The sequence below is a fragment of the Mandrillus leucophaeus genome, unplaced genomic scaffold (genome assembly GCF_000951045.1).
Source record: "Mandrillus leucophaeus isolate KB7577 unplaced genomic scaffold, Mleu.le_1.0 Scaffold441, whole genome shotgun sequence".
Taxonomy (NCBI): domain Eukaryota; kingdom Metazoa; phylum Chordata; class Mammalia; order Primates; family Cercopithecidae; genus Mandrillus; species Mandrillus leucophaeus.
Window position 1 is genome coordinate 899,318 of NW_012104710.1, and position 23,942 is coordinate 923,259.

General features: G+C 40.8%; 1 protein-coding gene across 1 annotated transcript in view; it reads left to right on the top strand.

Annotated features, from left to right (window-relative positions):
• TET1 (tet methylcytosine dioxygenase 1) overlaps positions 1–23,942 on the top strand; it is a 124,223-nt gene that overhangs the window by 69,181 nt on the left and 31,100 nt on the right. The window contains exons 3-5 of the mRNA XM_011994094.1: positions 5,551–7,846; positions 11,572–11,662; positions 12,230–12,323. Of these exons, the coding sequence (XP_011849484.1) occupies positions 5,551–7,846; positions 11,572–11,662; positions 12,230–12,323 (2,481 nt within the window). The remainder of the gene's footprint in view (positions 1–5,550; positions 7,847–11,571; positions 11,663–12,229; positions 12,324–23,942) is intronic.

Consider the following 23,942-nt stretch of genomic DNA (forward strand, 5'->3'; position numbering starts at 1 on the left):
ACTCATGCTTTGGAAGACTTTCTCTACCTTTAAAGTTTTTTTTGTTTTTTGTTTTTTTTTTTTTTTGAGATGGAGTCTCACTCTGTCGCTGAGGCTGGAGTGCAGTGGCTCAATCTTGGCTCATTGCAACCTCTGCCCCCAGGTTCAAGTGATTCTCCTGCCTCAGCCTCCCGAGTTGCTGGGATTATAGGCACCTGCTACTGCGTCCAGCTAATTTTTGTATTTTTAGTAGAGAGGGGGTTTCACCATCTTGGCTAGGTTGGTCTTGAACTCCTGACCTCTCGTGATCCACCATGCCTGGACTAAATATTCTTTTTCTTTCTTTGTTCCTTTCTTTCTTCCCTTCCTTCCTTCCCTCCCTCCCTCCCTCCCTCTTTCTTCCTTCCTTCCTTCCTTCTTCCTTTCCTTTCCTGTCCTGTCCTGTCCTGTCCTGTCCTCTTCTCAGAGTCTCACTCTCTCGCCCAGGCTGGAGTGCAGTGGCACGATCTCGGCTCCCTACCAGCTCCGCCTCCAGGGTTTACCCCATTCTCCTGCCTCAGCCTCCCGAGTAACTGGGACTATAGACGCCCGCCACCATGCCCGGCTAATTTTTTGTATTTTAGGAGAGACAGGGTTTCACCGTGTTAGCCAGGATAGTCTTGATCTCCTGACCTCTGATCTGCCCACCTTGGCCTCCCAAAGTGCTGGGATTGCAGGCATGAACCACCACGCCCGGCCTAAATATTCTTTTTCTTACATCTCTTGTGTATGTGTGTGACATGTAATATTTATATGATGGTTGCATTTTAGTGTCCATAAATAGACTTATTGCAATACTACCACACTCATTGGTTTGCATAATATTTGTGAGGCTGCTTACTAGATACAACAGGAGTAATTGTGACAGGTTGTATGGCACATGAAGCCTAAAATATTTACTATCTGACCCTTTACAGAAAAGTTTGCTGAACCTTGGTGTAAACAGTGTGTCTTTTGGCAACATGATAATCTGTTTAATCTTAGGCATTTTTGTTCTTTTTTTTTTTTTTTTTTTTTTGAGATGAAGTTTCACTCTTACTGCCCAAGCTAGAGTGCAATGGCATAATCTTGGCTCATCACAACCTCTGCCTCCTGGGTTCGAGTGATTCTCCTGCCTAAGAGGCAGGGTGTCACTTTGTTGCTCAGGCTGGAGTGCAGTGATTCCATCACTGATCAGTTATAGTGTTGAATTTCTATGTTTGTGACCTCGGCCAGTTCACATCTCCTTAGGCAACCTAGTCTAGTGGTCTCCTATTCCCAAGAGATTACCATTTTTTAATTTTTTAAATTTTTTTGAGACGGATTCTCGCTCTGTCACCAGGCTGGAGTGCAGTGGTGTGATCTCTGCTCACTGCAGTCTCTGCCTCCCAGGTTCAAGCGATTCCCCTGCCTCAGCCTCTCGAGTACTTGGAACTACAGGCGTGCACCACCATGCCTGGCTAATTTTTTTGTGTGTTTTAGTAGAGACGGGGTTTCACCATGTTGGTCAAGATGGTCTCTATCTGACCTCGTGATCCACTTGCACTCCCAAAGTGCTGTGATTACAGGCATGAGCCACTGCTCTCGGCCTATTTATTTATTTATTGAGATGGTGTCTCATTTTTTTAACCTGGCTGGGGAACAGTGGCATAATAGTATCTCACTGCAGCCTTGAACTCCCAGTCTCAAGGGATCCTCTAACCTCAGCCTACCCAGCAGGTAGGACTACAGGTTCATACCACTGCACCTGGCTCATTGTTTTTTCATTCATTCTTTTACTGAATTTACAAAGAAATATTGTATATATTTATCGTGTACAATATGAAGTTTTCAAATGTGTATATACTGTGTAATTGGAGTTATCATTCTTTTTACAATTAATATCAATGGAAACACTCCACTGTCTCAATTCCTGTGGTATGTCTGATGAGCTGTTTCAAGGTTTTTCAAAATTAGTCTGTAGTCGCAGCTTCTCTAGAGGCTGAGGCAGGAGACTTGCTTGAGCCCAGCACTCCAAAATCAGGCTTGGCAACATAGAGAGACCCTGTCGCTACAAAAAATAGGAAAAATATAAATTAACCAGACATGGTTACAGGCGCCTGTAGACCCAGCTACTCAGGAGGGTGAGGTAGAAGGATAACTTGAGCCTGGGACTTCGAGGCTACAGTGAGCCGTTATCGTGCCACTGCACTCCAGCCTGGGGAACAGAGTGAGACCTTGTCTCAAAAAAAAAAAAAAAGAAAAGACAGTAGATAAATAAGGATTAGAGGAGGGAATAGAGAGCTATTGCTTAAACAGGGCACAGCATTTCTCTTTGGGGTTTTGAAAATGCTCTGGAAGTAGAGAATGGCTATGGTTGCATAACAGTACAAATAAACTAAAAACCACTGAATTGTACACTTTTCTTCTTCTTCTTCTCCTTCTTCTTCTTCTTCCTCCTCCTCCTCCTCCTCCTCCTCTTCTTCTTCTTCTTCCCCTTCCCCTTCTCCTTCTTCTTCTTTCTTCTTCTTCTGAGTTTCACTCTTGTTGCCGGGGCAGGAGTACAATGGCATAATCTTGGTTCACTGCAACCTCTGCCTCCCGTGTTAAACGATTCTCCCGCCTCAGCCTCCTGAGTAGCTGGGATTACAGGCACCCGCCACCACGTCCAGCTAATTTTTGTATTTTTAGTAGAGAAGGGTTTTGCCATGTTGGCCAGGCTGGTCTTGAACTCCTGACCTCAGGTGATCCGCTTGTCTAGGCCTTCCAAAGTGCTGGGATTACAGGTATGAGCTACCACGCCCAGCTGAATTGTATACTTTTCAACTGTAAAGTGATGGATTTCATGTCATGTAAATTCATCTCAATAAGAAAAATTAGGTTGGGTGCAGTGGCTCGTGCATGTAGTCCCAGCACTTTGGGAGGTCAAGGTGAGCAGACCACTTGAATCCAGGAGTTTTGAGACCAGCCTGGGCAACATGGTGATATCCTGTCTCCACAACAAATACAAAAAAATTAACCAGACATGGTGGTACGTACCTGTGGTCCCAGCTTACTCGGGACGCTGAGCTAGGAGGAACATGTAAGCCTGGGAGGTTGAAACCGCAGTGAACCATGATTGTGCCACTGCACTCACTCCTTCCTTTGACAGAGTGAGACCCTGAGAAAGGAAGGAGGGAGGGAGGGAGGGAGGAAGGAAGGAAATTGAAACTATAGCAGTTACTTTAAAGACCCAAACACTAAAAATAACCCAATGCCCATGTCCAGCAGAAAGAATGATAACCTTGTTATGTATTTAATCAGTGAACTTACTATACAATGAGAATGGACTATAAGTATACTTAACAACTCATTTTGTGAAAATTTAAAAAGCTGTATACTTGTGATTTGTACACCTTTCTATGTGTATGTTCTATTTGAAAACAGTTTGTGTCAAAATAATAGGTATGTCCAGGCACGGTGGCTCACACCTGTAATGCCAGCACTTTGGGAGGCTGAGGTGGGCAGATCACCAGTGGTCAGCCTGGCCAACATGGTGAAACCCATCTCTATTAAAAATACAAAAATTAGCTGGGTGTGGTGGCGGGCACCTGTAATCCCAGCTACTTGGGAGGCTGAGGAGGAAAATTGCCTGAACCCAGGAGGCAGAGGTTGCGGTGGTCTGAGATCATACCACTGCACTCCAGCCTGGGCAACAGAGCAAGACTCTGTCTGAAAAAAAAAAATAATTAATTAAAACATATAATAAAAATAAATAAAATAGATATTGTCTAATGAACATTACTGATGTAAAAGTAGTTTAAATTGTGGATTTTTTTGTTGTTGTTGTTGTTTGTTTTTTTTTTTTTTTTAGACGGAGTCTCGCTCTGTCGCCCAGGCTGGAGTGCAGTGGCCGGATCTCAGCTCACTGCAAGCTCCGCCTCCCGGGTTCACGCCATTCTCCTGCCTCAGCCTCCCGAGTAGCTGGGACTACAGGCGCCCGCCACCTTGCCCGGCTATTTTTTCGTATTTTTTATTAGAGACGGGGTTTCACCGTGTTAGCTAGGATGGTCTCGATCTCCTGACCTCGTGATCCACCCGTCTCAGCCTCCCAAAGTGCTGGGATTACAGGCTTGAGCCACCGCGCCTGGCTTGTTTTTTGTTTTTTTAAGAGATAGTCTCACTCAGTCACCCAGGCTAGAGTGCAATGACACAATCTTGGCTCACTGCAACCAACACCTCTCAGATTCAAGGGATTCTCCTGCCTCAGCCTCCCGATTAGCTGGGACTATAGGTGCCTACCACCATGCCTGGCTAATTTTTTTTGTATTTTTAGTAGAGATGAGGTTTCACCATATTGGCCAGGGTGGTCTCAAACTCCTGACCTTGTGATCTGCCTGCCTCAGCCTCCCAAAGTGCTGGGATTATAGGCATGAGCCACTGGGCCCAGCCTATAGTTTAAATTTTTTAAATTATTATTTATTTTTTATTTTTTGAGATGGAGTCTTGCTCTGTCACCAGGCCTGAGTGCAGTAGAGCAATCTCGCCTCACTGCAACCTCTGCCTCCTAGGTCAAGTACAGACGTGGCCTAGTTTAAATTTTTACTTGGAGGCCAAGGTGAGTGGATTGCGGGAGCCCACAAGTTAGAGAACAGCTTGGGCAACATAATAAGACCCTGTCTCTACAAAGAAACTTTTTATTTTAATTTTTTTTTAACTTTAAAAATACTATTTGGGGGAAAAATGAACACATCAAAATATTAGCAGGTATGATATTTTGATAGTTCTGTGGGGTTTGTTTTTGTTTGTTTGTTTGTTTGTTTGTTTGAGACAGAGTCTTGCTCTGTCGCCCAGGCTGGAGCACAGTGGCATGATCTTGGCTCACTGCAACCTCCGTTTCCCGGGTTCAAACGATTCTTGTGTTTTAGCCTTCCAAGAAGCTGGGACTACACCACGTCCTGCTAATTTTTGTAGTTTTGGTAGAGACAGGGTTTCCCCATATTGGTCATGCTGGTCTTGAACTCCTGACCTCGTGATCTGCCCACCTCGGCCTCCCAAAGTGCTGGGATTACAGGTGTGAGCCATCACCCCTGGCCTTTGCTTTTGTTTCTTGGAGAAGAGGTCTCACTTTGTCACCCAGGCTGGAATGTAGTAGCACAGTTCTGGCTCATTGGAACCTCCACCTCCTGTGCTGAAGTGATGCTGTCACCATCAGCCTCCCGAGTAGCTGGGGCTGCAGGTGTGCATCACCATACCTGACTAATTCTTTTTTTGTATTTTTGCTGGAGACTGGGTTTCACCATCTTGCTCAGGCTGGTCTTGAACTCCTGGGCTCAAGCGATCCTCCCATCTTGTCCTCCCAAAGTGCTGGAATTATAGGTGTTGAGCCACTACGCCTAGCCTAGTTGTCTTTTCTTTTTGTATATTATGCCCTTTTGGTATTTTATGACTTCACTGAACATGTGAAAAGCGAAAATAATATTTTAGGCTGTATCCACAAGGGCTTTACATTTACTTGCTATTACATTTTAATCTTCTTATGGCTGTTATTCAGATATTTAAGTAGATGACATGAGTAATTTCTGTATTTTACAGGCAGATTTTGACAACAAACCAGTAAATGGCCCCAAGTCAGAATCCATGGACTACAGTAGATGTGGTCATGGGGAAGAACAAAAATTGGAATTGAACCCACATCCTGTTGAAAATGTAACTAAAAATGAAGACAGCATGACAGGCATCGAGGTGGAGAAGTGGACACAAAACAAGAAATCACATTTAACTGATCATGTGAAAGGAGATTTTAGTGCTAATGTCCCAGAAGCTGAAAAATCGAAAAACTCTGAAGTTGACAAGAAACAAACCAAATCTCCAAAATTGTTTGTACAAACCATAAGAAATGGCATTAAACATGTACACTATTTACCAGCTGAAACAAATGTTTCATTTAAAAAATTCAACATTGAAGAATTCGGCAAGACATTGGAAAACAGTTCTTATAAATTCCCAAAAGACACTGCAAACCATAATAACGCTATGAGCTCCGTTGCTACTGATATGAGTTGTGATCATCTCAAGGGGAGAAGTAACGTTTTAGTTTTCCAGCAGCCTGGCTTTAACTGCAATTCCATTCCACATTCTTCACACTCCAACATACATCGTCATGCTAGTATACACAATGAAGGTGATCAACCAAAAACTCCTGAGAATATACCAAGTAAAGAACCAAAAGATGGATCTCCCGTTCAACCAAGTCTCTTATCGTTAATGAAAGATAGGAGATTAACATTGGAGCAAGTGGTAGCCATAGAGGCCCTGACTCAACTCTCAGAAGCCCCGTCAGAGAATTCCTCCCCATCAAAGTCAGAGAAGGATGAAGAATCAGAGCAGAGAACAGCCAGTTTGCTTAATAGCTGCAAAGCTATCCTTTACACTGTAAGAAAAGACCTCCAAGACCCAAACTTACAAGGAGAGCCACAAAAACTTCATCACTGTCCATCTTTGGAAAAACAAAGTTCATGCAACACGGTGGTTTTCAATGGGCAAGCCAACTCACATATCAGCTCAGCTACTAACCAAGCATCCACAAAGTCACATGAATATTCAAAACTCACCAATTCATTATCTCTTTTTATACCAAAATCAAATTCACCCAAGATTGACACCAATAAAAGTATTGCTCAAGGGATAATAACTCTTGACAATTGTTCCAATGATTTGCATCAATTGCCACCAAGAAATAATGAAGTGGAGTATTGCAACCAGTTACTGGACAGCAGCAAAAATTTGGACTCAGATGATCTATCATGTCAGGATGCAACCCATACTCAAATTGAGGAAGACGTTGCAACACAGTTGACACAACTTGCTTCAATAATTAAGTTCAATTACATAAAATCAGAGGACAAAAATGTTGAAAGTACACCAACAAGCCTTGTCACGTGTAATGCACAGCAAAAATACAATCAGGAGAAGGGCACAATACAACAGAAACCGCCTTCAAGTGTACACAATAATCATGGTTCATCATTAACAAAGCAAAAGAATCCAACCCAGAAAAAGACAAAATCCACCCCATCAAGAGAACGGCGGAAAAAGAAGCCCACAGTTGTAAGTTATCAAGAAAATGATCAGCAGAAGTGGGAAAAGTTGTCCTATATGTATGGCACAATATGCGACATTTGGATAGCATCAAAATTTCAGAATTTTGGGCAATTTTGTCCCCATGATTTTCCTACTGTATTTGGGAAAATTTCTTCCTCAACCAAAATATGGAAACCACTGGCTCAAACGAGGTCCATTATGCAACCCAAAACAGTATTTCCTCCACTCACTCAGATAAAATTACAGAGATACCCTGAATCAGCAGAGGAAAAGATGAAGGTTGAACCATTGGATTCACTCAGCTTATTTCATCTTAAAACGGAATCCAACGGGAAGGCATTCACTGATAAAGCTTATAATTCTCAGGTACAGTTAACGGTGAATGCCAATCAGAAAGCCCATCCTTTGACCCAGCCCTCCTCTCCGCCTCACCAGTGTGCTAACGTGATGGCAGGCGATGACCAAATACGGTTTCAGCAGGTTGTTAAGGAGCAACTCATGGATCAGAGACTACCAACCTTGCCTGGTATCTCTCAAGAAACACCCTTACCGGAGTCAGCACTAACTCTCAGGAATGTAAATGTAGTGTGTTCAGGTGGAATTACAGTGGTTTCTACCAAAAGTGAAGAGGAAGTGTGTTCATCCAGTGTTGGAACATCAGAGTTTTCCACAGTGGACAGTGCACAGAAAAATTTTAATGATTATGCTATGAACTTCTTTACTAACCCTACAAAAAACCTAGTGTCTGTAACTAAAGATTCTGAACTGCCCACCTGCAACTGTCTTGGTGAGTACTTGTGTGGATGTGTTCTTATTTCACCTGCACAAATTACCTCAATCATGACAAGCAAATTCTGATTCATCTCTTTTTGTGTGATATTTTTTCCCCATTCTTACTCTAACTAAGATGGATTAAGTAAATCTATAACCATTTTTCTGTGGGACCTTTTGGTTCTGCTCACAAGAATGGAATATTCAACTTATAATTTGGAAAAACAAATTTGGAAAAAGTAAACCTGCTGAAGTGGAAAAATAGGCTGATATTTCTCTCAAGGCTGAATGTCTGTCAATTTATTGTGCGTAGCATGAGAATGAATTTCCTAGGCCAGGTACAGTGGCTCTTGCCTGTAATCCCAACACTTTGGGAGGCCAAGTCAGATGGATCACTCGAGGTCAAGAGTTCGATACCAGCCTGGCCAACATGGTGAAACCCTGTATCTACTTAAAATTCAAAAATTAGTTGAGCATGGTGGTGCACACCTGCAATCCCAGCTACTCAGGTGGCTGAAGCAGGAGAATCACTTGAACCCAGGAGGCAGAGGTTACAGTGAGCCGAGATTGCACCACTCCCCTCCAGCTTGGGCAATAGAGCGAGATCCTGTCTCAAAAAAAAAAAAAAAAGAAAGAGATAACTTAATAGTTTATTACGGTTTATTTATTTTTCCTATATTCAAACAAATTTCAACTTACAAGATTTTCATTATATTTTTTTGTGTGTGAAATAGAAGATAACGTATAGAGAATGTAAAACATATGTATAAGTTAACAGTTATAAAATATATAGCTGGCAGTTGCCGTCCTACTCTAGAATTGAAGCTGGTTTATGTCTTTTTCAGTGTCTAGTGCTTTTATGCTCTATCCAGTACAAGATCTAATACTGTCTTTTTTGTCCAAAGAGCACTTGATATTCTGAAATAATATATTTCTATTTCTCTGCAATACAAAGTGTACCTGCGCATAATGAAATTCCATAATCTTGGCCACTTGAAGAATTCATAAACCTTTTTGAATTTTAACATATTAACAAATTTGTTTAATACTGATTTCCTATTTCAAAAAATCAAAGAATAACCAGTGTGCTAACATGAGTCATGTGCTAATAGCTGACTCATGGACTGATCCCTAACCAATGTATTTCTACATTTTTGTGCCTTAGGAGTCATTGAAAGAGAACATTCTGAACCAATTAGTTTTAGTAGTGTGTTAAAAGCTCTGAGAAAATCTTGCTGGGTAAAGATTCTCAGGCAGATCTTATGAGAAATTTCCTCAGTATTTGAAACATGTGAAAGCTTAATTTGAATCCTGTACTGATTAGTTACTGTGTGTGGTCAAATTTCAGGTAAGCACTCTTCTAAGAAACCTGTTGACTCTAATATAGCTGTAAAAAATAGGGAAATTAAATAGATTGTGTCATTAAAGTTCGTTAGGCTGCTTGAAGCCCCATTATTTTGTTTACCGTACAACTATGATAGAATAAATTTTTTGTGAAAAAATCTGTTTTGAACCTCATCCAAATAGGTTTAGTTATTAGAAGTCTTACTTAAAATATGGCTCCAAATCACAAAGACTCAAGATTTGCCTTGACCAAAGGTGATGTTTTTATTAGAAGTGGGTGGTTCAATGGGAAGGATAAGTACATCACACTGATTTTTTAACAACAGTAGAAAAAATAGTGTTGTGTAGTAATAATAATACTGAATTCTTGTTTTTCCAAAGTACACATTGTTCTGAAATAATATCCTTCCATTTCTCTGCTCATTGTTCAATACATAATGTTTTTTAGGTTTTTGTTTTGTTTGTTTGTGGATATAGGGTCTCACTTTGTTACTCAGACTGGTCTTGAACTCCTGGGCTCAAGTGATCCTCGTGCCTCAGCTTCCTAAAGTGCTGGGATTACAGGCGTGAACCACCACACTAGCTAACGCACAGTTTTGACAAACTACCATGTGCCAGTTACCAAGGATAGGCTGTTCTGAGAAGAATCTCACAATTTGGAAAGAGTGACCATGCTGTCTAGTGGAGTTGAATTGGGAGAACAAGGTTCTTGAATTAAGGAGAGAAGAATATAATCATGATAATGGCTTCCATTCTGGAGCTCTTACTACAAGTCTGATATTGTGCCTTGCCTTGACTTGTAATGTTCACAGCAACTCTTCAAAGGGAGGGCTTATTATCCCCATTATACAAATGCAGAAACCAAGGCACAGAGAATTTCATAGCTGTCCAGTGACTGAACTGGGACTCAGAGACAGCAGTCTCAACTCCAAAACCAATCCTTATAACGTACACTCTGGTGCTTAATAAATGTGAATTATATAAGAGAGAACACTTTTCGGCTGGGTGCAGTGGCTCACGCCTGTAATCCCAGCACTTTGGGAGGCTGAGGCGGGCAGGTCATGAGGTCAGGAGATTGAGACCATCCTGGCTAACACGGTGAAACCCCATCTCTACTAAAAAATACAAAAAGTTAGCCGGGCAAGGTGGTGGGCGCCTGTAGTCCCAGCTAATCGGGAGGCTGAGGCAGGAGAATGGTGTGAACCTGGGAGGCAGAGCTTGCAGTGAGCCGAGATCGCGCCACTGCACTCTAGCCTGGGCGACATAGTGAGACTCCATCTCAAAAAAAAGGAAAAGGTTGGGGGAGAGAACACTTTTCTAAATATCCTTACAAATGGAAATAAGGCCTGTAGTTCAACAAATACGAGCCTTTAAAGTTTATATACCTGAGCTAGACTGCTTTTTCTATGTGCATGGTTCTAAAAGGATGATTGTCTAGTTTGAAGACCCTTTCCTTATGCAAAATAACTAGTCACAGCATACAGGAATAGACAGCTGGGCATTCAGAGTTGAATAAGTACCTGCAGTGGACTCAGCTGTTTTTGGTGTAGAATTTCATGGCTAGAAATTCATGAAATGCAGAAATTCCCCAGTAATTCTTGTTACACATGAGTCTAAGGGGCCAAGTTAAAAATAGCATTTTTTAAGAAACAAAATTCATGCTCACAAAAATTCAAGTGGTGCAGAAATATGATGCAAACATCTTCCCATACTCCCATTCTATACAAAAGAACATTATTGATTTTAATTTTGTTTCCATTTTTACAAACATTTAAAACAATCTTTCTACTTGGTTTTCTAATATAATGATATCATGGATTTTTAAATGTTTTATAAATATTATTGTTTCAATCGATTTATTGTATTCCACTATATAAACATCCCATAATTTATTTAAACCACATGTTATTGACAGATGTTAGGAGTGTTTTGCTCTTTTTGATATTACAAATATTGGTAACAAGGAACATTCTTTTGTAATTGTGCAAGTGTGTAGTTGAATAAAATTGTCTGCAATGAAATTGCTCAATTTTTTAATAGGATTCTGAGGGCAACCTTTAACATTGTTCTTGGATAACTTTTAATATCACACCTCAATTAATACAGATTTTTTTTAAGCAGGAGATAGGAGTATAAATATGACCCACATCTTAAAATATTTTTTTTCTCCTCTGATTTTCAGAGGAAGAAAGAATTCGTTAGGGGCAGGAAGAAAGGAACATTAAAAGTTAAATTCCATGGGCTATTGTCCTTGACTTTAATTATCAAGTCTTACCAAAACCTTGTCAAGATTCGTGGTTCTGAATTGAGGGGGAACAAAAAGTATAAAAATAGCTTCTCCTGTCCCCTATGCAATTCTGTAAAGCTTTGGGTCTAATAATCTTATTCCTTCCACAGATCGAGTTATACAAAAAGACAAAGGCCCATATTATACACACCTTGGGGCAGGACCAAGTGTTGCTGCTGTCAGGGAAATCATGGAGAATAGGTGAGGAAATACGCTTCCCTGTTAAAATCATTTTTACTGTGAATCTGACTCAATGGAGATAAATCATCTCTAAGAACAAACGCCGTGATTGAAAAACATTCAGGAGTATGGGTTGGATGTTTCTTAGGGCCCAACAAAAGAGGGGTGTCCTCATGTCCCTACTGAGCCACCCATCATACAAGCTGTTGGGCACATAAAAGAGCACCCACAAAACAAGACTAATTGTCTTTGATAAATTCAGAAGTACTTTTTATATTATTGTATAATGGTAGAAATAGGTCAAATTACCACCCTTGACACTGCATACCCTACATTCCCATTGCTTGTCTTGCAGTCAGCCTATTTTTTAAAGAGTGATCTTTAAGGATAAGTGAGTAGGACTGGTTAACAAATTAAAATACCTGCCACACAAAAGCAAATGTTTAACAAAAGTAAATTATGAGGAGTGTTTGATTTTTGAGCTTCTGTACGTCTATATCTTAAATACATTAAGATCTTCAAAGCCAAAGCCTTCAAGTACAGATTGCAATTAATTAGTACATTCCCTTCACTGTGTTTTATACTCAGGTATGGTGAAAAAGGAAACGCAATAAGGATAGAAATAGTAGTGTACACCGGTAAAGAAGGGAAAAGCTCTCATGGGTGTCCAATTGCTAAGTGGGTAAGTATTTCCTGTTTATATATATTTTTTTGAAGCTTGTTATTCCAGAGCTGATATTTATACTTTTACAATAGCCAGAGTGACCTTTATTTTATTTATTCATTTGTTTATTTAATTTCTGAGACAGAGTCTTGGTTGCCCCAGCTGGACTGCAGTGGTGCAATCACACCTCACTGCAGCCTTGATCTCCCAGGCTCAAGCAATCTTCCCACCTTGGTCTCCCAAGTAGTTAAGACTATAGGCACTTGCCACCAAACCCAGCAATTTTTTGTTTTTTTTTTTTTTAAGTGAAGAGGAGGTCTTGCTACATTGCCCAGGCTGGTCTCAAACATCTGAGCTCAAGTGATCCTCCCGCCTCAGTCCCCTAAAGTGCTGGGGTTACAGGCGTGAGCCACTATGCTTGGCCAGATTTTTTGATAGATTTTCAAGAAAATTGGTCATTTGTGATGAAAGTTGCAAATATATTTTCTCAGTTTGTTGTGGTTTTACCAGTTAGTTTTTTTTTTTTTTAACTGTAATCAGTTTTTCATCTTTTATAGCTTTAGGATATTGTGTCTTAATTAGAAAAACCTTTACCACTTGTAGGTTATAAATCTCTCATTTCCTTTTGTAGTATTTTAATGATTTTATTTTATTTTTCTATATTGAAGTATTTTATATTTATCCTGGTTTAGAGTATTGGTAGCTATGTACACTTCTCCAGATGGCTACTCAGTTATCCAACACCACTCATTTAATTGTACATCTCTTCATTATTGATGTGTATTTGCTTATATGTGTAGATTCCCTATTGTGTTAAATTATTGTCTTTAATCAGCATGAGATTGCTCTATTTAGATTTTATAATGTTTCCATGTCTAATAGGCTAATTCCTTTTAATTTTTCAAAAGTGGTCTGACCATTCTGGTTTATTTTATCATATTAATGTATAAACACCATGTTTCATTACAAGAATAAAATCCTATTGGTATTTTTATTGGAATCATATTAATAGAATTTGGAGAATTTACATATATTTTCATGTTCAGTCTTCCTATTCCACATATTGCATCTTTCCATTTGCGTATGTCTTCTTTTGTCCTTGAGGACTGTTTTAGGATAGAATTTATTTAAGGTAGAATTTACATGTTTCTTGTTTTTGTACATATTTCTCTTGTGTATCCTCTAATATAGTTAGTCCAACAGACTAACTCTAATTTTATATTGCTTTAGTAATGATGGTCTCCTTACTTTGTTTCTCTCTTCCCATGGGGATATTTCCAGAGTTTTCCCATTAAGTGTGGGTTGTTGGCCGGAACGGTGGCTCACGCCTGTAATCCCAGCATTTTGGGAGGCTGAGGCGGCCAGATCACCAGAGGTTAGGAGTTCGAGACCAGCCTGGCCAACATGGTGAAACCCTGTCTCTACTAAAAATACATAAAATAGCTGGGCATGGTGGTGGGCACCTGTAGTCCCAGCTACTTGGGAGGCTGAGGCAGGAGAATCGCTTGAACCCGGGAGGCAGAGGTTGCAGCGAGCCAAGATCAGGCCAATGCACTCTAGCCTGGGCAACAAGAGCAAAACTCTCCAAAAAAAAAAAAGCGTGGGTTGTCAGGGAATGCGTTTCAGGGAAGGTAACATTTAAGCTGAGAAAGGAGTGACAAAAAGGAGCTAAGTACGCAGAGGATATGCAGGGAGTAGCACTCCTAAGCAGAGAAAACAGCACGAACAAAGGTCTTGGGTTAAGAAATAAGAGTACATTAAAAAAATCTAAGCAGAGTCATTTGAAATTAAGGGGATAGGCTGGGCGCAGTGGCTCACACCTGTAATCCCAGCACTTTGGGAGGCCGAGGGGGGCAGATCACCAGAGGTCAGGAGATCGAGCCCATCCTGGCTAACATGGTAAAACTATTTCGTGTCTACTCGAAATAAAAAAAATAGCTGGATGTGGTGGCGCGAGCCTGTAGTCCCAGATACTCTGGAGGCTGAGGCAGGAGAATCGCTTGAAACCAGGAGGTGGAGGTTGCAGTGAGCCTAGGTCAAGCCACTGCACTCCAGCCTGGGCGACAGAGTAAGACTCTGTCTCAAAAAAAAAAACCCAAAATAGGCCGGGCGCGGTGTCTCAAGCCTGTAATCCCAGCACTTTGGGAGGTCAAGATGGGCGGATCACGAGGTCAGGAGATTGAGACCATCCTGGCTAACATGGTGAAACCCCGTCTCTACTAAAAAAATACAAAAAACTAGCTGGGCGAGGTGGCGGGCGCCTGTAGTCCCAGCTACTTGGGAGGCTGAGGCAGGAGAATGGTGTAAACCCGGGAGGCATAGCTTGCAGTAAGCTGAGATCCGGCCACTGCACTCCAGCCTGGGCGACACAGCGAGACTCCGTCTCAAAAAAAAACAAAAAACCAAAAACGAAAAACGAAATTAAGGAGATAGTTAATAGAACTGGGTGGGGGTAAAAAAGTGAATGATTTTGTAGGCCATAGTGAGGAGCTACGGTTTTAGCCCATGAGTAACATGAAAACTTATAAGTATTTTAGATAGAGATGTGTTATCTGGCTTATGTTTTATATATAGTATTTAAGGAATTAACTGATAAAACCTGTATTCTTCATCTGTCACTGTTCAGCATCTTTGAATAGTAAACAGGTATCATCTCTTCATTTTTAGTGGGTTAGGAATCCAAGTGGTGCCTCTGGCATAGGCTCCTGTGAGGATGCAATCATCTGAAAACTTGACGGGGGGAGGGTGGTGCAGCTAGAGGACCCAATTCCAAGCTCTCTTACAGGAGACCTTAACTCTTTGATGGCTGTTGGCTGGAGGCCTCAGTTCCTCCTCATCTTAAATGTTTTCATAACACAGCAGCTTGGTTTCCCCCAGAGTGAGTGGATCAAAAGAGAGCAAGGAGGAAACTATAGTGTCTTTTATCACCTCGAGAGGTTGAGGCCAGGAGATCAAGGTCACAGTGTACTATGGTGGCTCCTGTGAATCCATAGCCAGCCACTGCACTCCAGCCTGAGCAGCATAGCAAGACCCCACATCGCTTTACGAAAAAAAACAAAAGAAAAAAAACAAAAGAAAATCAACTGGATTCTCAGAAGCCACAGTTATAAATCTCCCATCCTGGCTTTGTGGTAATAATTTTCTTGCTCTCCACCTTTCCCTGCTAGTTATATATTTCTCAAACAGTACAGTTTTATTTTGTTTTGTTCTTTTGTGTCTGGCCTATCCATAGTACCTTGTATATTTGAAATAAATCACACAATTGGTTCCCAATATCTGGGGCTGATAGTTGTTACAGATTTGTTGAGCTGTATCTGTTAGCTATTTCTGAATTGTTCACTTCTTTGTCTATTAAGTGGCAAGGAATGAATATGTCCTCGTGATGTGGCAGCTGGCTTCTCCTACAGTGAGTCCGAAGGAAAGGCAACTAGGCTTATTGGTGGGATTGGGGGTGATTTCTTTTTCCTGTCTTTAAAACCTTTTCTAATATAATAATAACGACAGTGATATAAATAATTGTAATGTATAGTTTTTTGGGTTTTTCTTTTTCCTTAAGAAGGCAAATATAAACCCTGTAGTTTAAAGATTTTGGTAGCAACTTTCTATTTAGTATTTTTCCCTAGTGAAATTTTATTTGTTGGTTTTGGATATCCATCTGTCTGTGTTACCTGAACTAGAGTGCACTAACCCAGGGGACCCCAACCCCTGGGCCATGGGCCAATAAGAACCTGACTTCACGGCAGGAGGTGAGCGGCAGGACAGCAAGTGAAGCTTCATCTGTATTTTCAGCCACTCCTCATTGCTAGTATTACCACCTGAGCTCTGAGTCCTGTCAGATCAGCAATGAGATTAGATTGTTATAGGACTGCAAACCCTCTTGTCAACTGTACATGTGAGGGATGTAGGTTGTGCTTTCCTTATGAGAATCTGATGCTTGATGATCTGTCACTGTCCCCCCTCACTCCCAGATGGGACCGTCTAGTTTTAGGAAAACAAGCTCAGGGCTACCTCTGATTCTTTATTATGACGAGTTGTATAGTTACTTTATTACATATTACAATGTAATAGTAATAAAAATAAAGTGCACAATAAATGTAATGCACTTGAATCATCCCAAAACCTCTGCCCCTGGCCCCACCTCCGTGGAAAAATTATCTTCCATGAAATGGGTCCCTGGTGTCAAAAAGGTTGGTGATCACTGCACTAACACAATCATAGCTCACTGCAGTCTTGAACTCTCAGGCTCGAGTGATCCTCCCATGTCAGCCTGTGAAGTAGCGAGGACTATAGGGGTGTGCCACCATGCCTGGTTAATTTTTTCTTATTTTTTGTAGAGTCGAGGTTTGCTATGTTGCCCAAGCTTGTCTTGAACTCCCAGCCTCAAGCCTTTGCCTGCCCCAGGCTCCTAAAGCCATGAGATTATAGGTGTGAGCCACCATGCCCAGCAGCAACATTCTATTTAAATCCTTACGGTTATTAGGTACAAGAGGTATTTGGCATTTTTCGTGAAGCACGTGTATTTAAATTGCTCTTATTTTCTCTTGTGCAATATGTCTTCTCAGAATGAGAATACCTTAGTGTATACTAATGTATACCTGGCTCTTTTCACAAATGCAAAAATAATCCAATGATAAGAAATGAAATAAAGCACAGCTGCTGAGCAACGTAATGAAAAATTTTCTGTCTACTAACGACGATTCAAAAGTGTAATCTTGGTAACAAAACCAAGCAATACTATTGCATTTCTATGAAAATAAAATAAGTTTTTTTGGTTGTTTTTTTCATTTTTTTGTTTTGTTTGTTTGTTTGAGACGAAGTCTCGCTCTGTCACTGAGGCTGGAGTGCAGTGGCGCGATCTCGGCTCACTGCAAGCTCCGCCTCCTGGGTTCACGCCATTCTCCTGCCTCAGCCTCCGGAGTAGCTCAGACTACAGGTGCCCGTCACAACGCCCGGCTGTTTTTGTATTTGCAGTAGAGGCGGGGTTTCACCGTGTTAGCCAGGATGGTCTCCATCTCCCCACCTCGTGATCCTCCCACCTCAGCCTCCCAAAGTGCAGGGATTACAGGCGTGAGCCACTGTGCCCGGCAAAAAAATTTTTTTAAATTAGCCGACTGTGGTGGTGTGTGCCTGTGGTCCCAGCTACTCGGGAGGCGGGACGATTGCTTGAGCCTGGGAGGAGGAGGTTGCAGTGAGCCATTATCGGGCCACTACACTCGAGCCTGAGTGAAAGAATGAGCCCTGCCTACAGAGAGAACGAAAAGTTGAGTATCTTGAATTTGAATAGGTATCTTTAAATAGTATGGCTGTGGTATTCATTAGCTATTTTCTGAGGCATGAGAAACTGAGGATTAGAGCTGGGAATCTGCTGGATTTGTCCACCCCACGCTTGAACTTTAGGTAGAGGTTGAATGAAAATTGGAATTTAAAAAAGTCCATGAAGGAAGGTGGGAAAAATTTCAAAACAATTTTAAAAAAGAGAGAATTAGATCTGTCTGTATTCTACATAGTTTGTAGAACTTTACCGTGAGGTTATTTTGAATGACACTAGTGCAATTGGGTGGACTATATGTGGGTGAGGGAGGAAATGAAGGTCAAAAATTTTGAACTAAGAAATGGAATACACACATGCAGTCAGTGAATTACATTGCTCCAAATTTACTTTTCATCTTGGATAGTGTACATTTTTGGTGTACTTGTTATAAAACATTAATCTATATCAAGCATCATTTCATGCTTTCATTTTTTAAAATCTTCATGTATACGATTAGATTTGTTAGTAGTTTTAGAGTTCTATCCTAAACTGCCCCCCGCCTGTTTTTTGTTTTTTTTTTTTTTTTAAGTTGTGTTTCTTTTGTCTTCCTTCTTTTTTTTTTTTTAAATCTTGCTCTGTTGCCTAGGCTTGAGTGCAGTGGCATAATCTCGGCTCACTGCAACCTCTGCCTCCCAGGTTCAACCAATTTTCCTGCCTCAGCCTTCACCATGTTGCCCAGGCTGGTCTCAAACTCCTGACCTCAAGTGATCCACCGGCCGCCACCTCCCAAAGTGCTGGGATTACAGGCGTGAGCCACCGCGACAGCCCTCTTGTCTTCTTTGTTTCAAAGGGAGATCTATTACTTCTCTTTTTAATGATCACACACAAAAAGTCTAACAGAAAATTCTAACTGGCTAGCACCATTTTCTGAGCCATTCTTAACATTGTTTTGACTATGTTCTCAACACTGTTTTATTCTTCTCTTGAAATGTTTCCTTGCCAGGTGGTCATTAATACTGTCACATAATTATACTCTTTGGCAGAGATTTTTGACTCTTTTTCTCTGCTGTCACTTTGGATCTTGTCAGGAACAAGTTATCTTGTACTTCAGTAGATTTTGAAGAAAAGGGTAGTGTAGTTTCTTAGATGCACCTTAGATGTTCAAGGAGAATCGCTTGAACCTGGGAGGCAGAGGTTGCAGTGAACTGAGATTGCACCACTGCCCTCCAGCCTGGGTGATAGCATGAGAGCCTGTCTCAAGAAAAAAACACAAAAAAATAGTATTTTTAAAATTAGCTGGATGTCATGAGTAAATCACATTTAAGAATTTCCCAGCTGGCCAGGCGCGGTGGCTCACACCTGTAAACCCAGCACTTTGGGAGGCTGACACGGGTGGATCACTTGAGACTAGGAGTTCAAGACCAGGCTGGCCAACATGGTGAAACCCTGTCTTTGCTAAAAGTACAAAATTAGCCGGGCGTGGTGGTGTGAGCCTGTAATCCCAGCTACTCAGGAGGCTGAGGCAGGAGTATAACTGTATACTTCCCCTCTTGAGCTTCTGGGGTAATGGCAGAAGTAGGGAGAAGAGTCAAACAGTGGATGGCCTCGTTGGCTCCAATGCCTGAGTGCTTCACATTGGGCATCGTATGATTAGTTCCCTTCTGTGGAATTGTGTATTAGTCAATAGAGCAGGTGTGGCACTGAATACCGACAAGTGATTTCTTTTTTTTTTTTTCTTTTGAGATGAAGTTTCTCTCTGTTGCCCAGGACAGAGTACAGTGGTGTGATCTTGGCCCTCTGCCTCCCAGGTTCAAGCCATTCTCCAGCTTCAGCCTCTCAAGTAGCTGGGATTACAGGCGTGTGTCACCACGCTCAGCTAATTTTTGTATTTTTAGTGGAGGTGGGGTTTCACCATGTTATCCAGGCTGGTCTTGAACTCCTGACCTTAAGTGATCCAGGCACCTTGGCCTCCCAAAGTGCTGTGATTACAGGCATGAGCCACTGCGCCCAGCAAGAGAATGTTATATTTACCCCTCTTGTCTGATGTGACCCAAGTTTAGGGGTGAAGCTAAAGTATGCAGAAGTCCTCAAACCATCTTTCTTGGATTTATACATTTATCCAATCTTCAAAACCATTCCCTTTTTTGTTGTCTTTGTTAGTTCTTCTAAGGTTCTACCTAAGTACCTGCCTTGGTTATCTTTGAACTATACCATAGTGCTGCTTGTTTCTGCCCAATAAGGCACCTCCTCGTATATTATCATGACAGGAAGATAAAGAGATGAGGTGGTACCCTGGGCTACTTGTTTGGTACCTACGATATCTTCCTAATGTGAGCTAGCCATTTTATTTGTCAGTGATAAAATTTAGTCAGTGAGCAAGAAGTTAATGTTAACTGTCGATAATATTAAACTGACTTACTATTATTATTATTATTTATTTATTTATGTTTGAGATGGGAATTTTGCTCTTGTTGCCTAGGCTGGTGTGTAATGGCACGAATTTGGCTCACTGCAACCTTTGTTTCCCAGGTTCAAGCAATTTTCCTGCCTCAGCCTCCCGAGTAGCTGGGACTACAGCCATGCGCCACCATGCCTGGCTAACTTTGTATTTTTAGTAGTTTCTCCATGTTGGTCAGGCTGGTCTTGAACTCCCAAGCTCTAGTGATCCACCTCCCTTGGCCTCCCAAAGTGCTGGGATTACTGGCATGAGCCACCGTGCCCGGCCCATTAGTACTCTTTTTATGTTAGTTCATTTACTCACTTATAGAGTTCATTTTTAAGGAAATTTTAATTCAAGTATAACATACACACAGAAAAGTGTGCATACCATAAGGTACAGCCCAGTGAAGTTGTGCAAAGTAAACATACCCATGTGACCATTGGCCAGATCAAGACATTACCAAAACTTCAGAACCCCGTTGTGTGAACTCAGTCATTAACCCCTTTACAAAGGTTGAATTGTATTGTAAAAGTCTCATTTTCTTGTAATATGTAGATAGCTTTAAATGATGTTAACTGGTGACTTCTTGGGAGGGGTTGGCCACCATAATTTTGTTTTTAAAAATTTAGTCTACTTTGTCTCTTATGTGATTATTGATAAAACTCAAAAGTGACGTTTCTTTGGAAAGATACGATCCCGCTACACTTGACATGAATGTTGCTCCTAGATCTGAATCTGATCTGGAATTTGTATGCTACATTTGTGGCACTGACAAAGCACCCTATTCCCTTTGGAAACCTTACAAATAAGATTGTGTTACAGGGACTTATTTTTTGCTTTTAAAAAATAATCTTTTTTAAAAAAATTATAATTTACAGCTTGTATACTTCAACTTAGTTTGGTTTTTAATTTAACCTTTTTTTTCCTTTTTTTTTTTTTTTTTTTTTTTTGAGACAGAATTTCACTCTTGTTGCCCAGGCTGGAGTGCAATGGCACAATCTGGGCTTACTGCAACCACCGTCTCCTGGTTTCAAGCAATTCTTCTGTCTCAGCCTCCTAAGTAGCTGGGATTACAGGTGTGCCTGGCCAGTTTGTTTTTCTTTTTACTTTTTAAAAAATTATTATTACTTTTTTGAGACAGAGTTTCACTCTTGTTGCCCAGGCGAGAGTGCAATGATGCAATCTCAGCTCACTGAAACCTCTGCCTCCCGGGTTCAAGGAATTCTCCTGCCTCAGCCTCCCAAGTAGCTGGGATTACAGGTGCCCACCACAAAGCCCGACTAATTTTTTTTGTATTTTTAGTAGAGATGGGGTTTCACCACGTTGGCCATGCTGGTCTTGAACTCCTGACCTCAGGTGTTACACCCGCCGCGGCCTCCCAAAGTGCTGGGATTACATGTGTGTGCCACCACGCTGGCCTTTTTTACTTTTTAAACCTTAAAATTTTTTAAAATTGTGTAATCTTGTTCCTTCTAATATTAGTTTTTAAATTTAAAAATTATATATACACATTATGGATATATTTAAAATTTTAAAAGCCCTTACAATTTTAGCCTGTGCTTAGAGATTATAATTTTTAGCAGTTTGGGTATACTCAAACTAAGAGTTAGGCTGTGAAAATTTTCTGGTTTTTGAGACAGGGTCTTGCTCTGTCACCCAGGCTAAAGTACAGTGGCGCAACTCACTGCAGCCTCGACCCAGGCTCAAGCAATCCTCCTTCCTCAGCCTCCCAGGGAACTGAAACCATAGGCACTCACCACCACGCCAGCTAGTTTTCTGTGTTTTTTTGTAGAGACGGGGTCTCATTTCATTGCCCAGGCTGGCCTTTAACTCCTAGGGTCAAGAAATCCTACCGCGGCCTCCTGTGTTGGGGTTACAGGCATGAGCCACTATGCCCGGCCAGAACTTTTTTCTTTTCTTTCCTTTGTTTAAAAAAAAAACAAGTATTATGGGTTTTTTAATTTAAAAAAATTTTTTTTCTTTTTTTTTTTTTTGCAATGGAGTTTCACTGTTGTCCAGCTCACTGCAACCTCTTGGTTCAAGTGATTTTCATACGTCAGCCTCCTCAGTAGCTGGAACTATAGGTTGCACCACCACAGTTGCCTAACTTTTGTGTTTTTAGTAGAGACAGGATTTCACTACGTTGACCAAGCTGATCTCAAACTCCTGACCTCAGCTGGTCCGCCTGCCCTGGCCTCACAAATTGCTGGGATTACGGCTTGAACCACTGTGCCCTGCCCTAATTTTTGTATTTTTAGTACAGGCAAGGTTTCACCATGTTGGCCAGGCCAGTCTCGAACTCCTAACCTCAAGTGATCCACCTGCCTTGACTTCCCAAATTACTGAGATTACAGACATGAGCCACCATACCTGGCCTGTTGTTAATAGTTAAAAAAATAGAAACAAAATACTAAGCTAAGAGTGATAATTTTTGTCATTGTACACCTAAGGTGAAACTTGACATCATGATTCAATTTGCATTGTAACTAGCAAAGGTAGGTGTCTTTACTAATTATTAATTTTTATTTCTTGCATGAATTCACTCTTCATAACCTTTTTTTAGGTTATCTTCTATTACACTTTTGTAAATATGTATAATAGACCACATATGTATAATATGTATATGTATAATAGACCATGGCTGGTTTTATCATGGCTGGGCATGGGGCCTCACACCTGTAATCCCAGCACTTTGGGAGGCTGAAATGCGCAGATCACTTGAGCCCTGGAGTTTGAGACAAACCTGGGCAACATAGCCAGACCTCGTCCCTACCAAAAATGCAAAAAGGTAGCCAAGGACAGTGGCAAGTGCCTGTAGTTCTAGCTACTTGGGAGGGTTAGCTGGGAGGATCAGATGATCCCGGAGAGCTTTTAAATGATGTTAAAGGCTGCATACAGTGAGCCATGATCAAGCCACTGCACTCCAGCCACCGTGACATAGTGAGACACTGCCTCCAAAAGAAAAAGAATAGAAAACAAAAAAAGAACAATTTTAAAAGAACAAACTTCAATTTAGAAGAGCAATTCCCTTATTTGTTTAGAAAATGTTTCTCTTGAGGGTTGGAGAATTACCTATTGGGTACAATGTTCACTATTTTGGAAGTGAGTATACTAAAAGCCCAGACTTCACCACTGCCCGATATATCCATGTTAAAAAACTGCGCTTGTACCCTCAAATTCTTTAAAAACAAATTTTCCTGACATGATACGCATTTACCCTTCCATATGAACCTTAGAAACACGCTAAATTTGAATAGATTGCGGGAGAGATTTGTGGCTAGACATTTAGGGTTGGCTTTCTCATTTAGGAACACTGTCATGTTCTTCCAAGTGAACTTTCTTTTATAACCTTCTCTTTATATTTTTTATAGTTTTATTCTTATGTTTTTGGCATCTTTCTGTTTTTTAACAACCTTACTGAGATATCAGCCTTTAAATCAAACTTCTATCTGGTTATTCCTGGTATGTAGTAAAGCTACTGTATCTTCAGTATATAGGAATCTACTTGTTTTACTCTCTGTAAAAATCAAGTAGATTTTTCTGTGATTATCTTGAAAAATATTCTAGAAAGACTATTATAGCTATAATAATTGTGTCCTATTATTTTAATACCAGTCATATATCATATTGTCTGTTTCAAATAGGACTGTAGAACAATTATGAAGTCTGTATACCAGCAAGAAGTTAGTGAATATAGTAGAAAAATAATTAAATGTCACCACAGTATTCATTGACATTAGGAATAGATAGTGTATTTTTGTACAAACAACTAGAATGTGTATACCTTCAGTGTTCTCCTGGTTTTTGTAAGCAGGGTAATTAAAAAGCTATTTAACTACTTGGTTTTTCTGTTTCCTATATGCATGTGACATGACTAGAAGCCAAATTTGCCTGCTATAACAAAAACCTCTATGGGGCTTTGAGCTGCTTCTGTCCCAAGCATTGA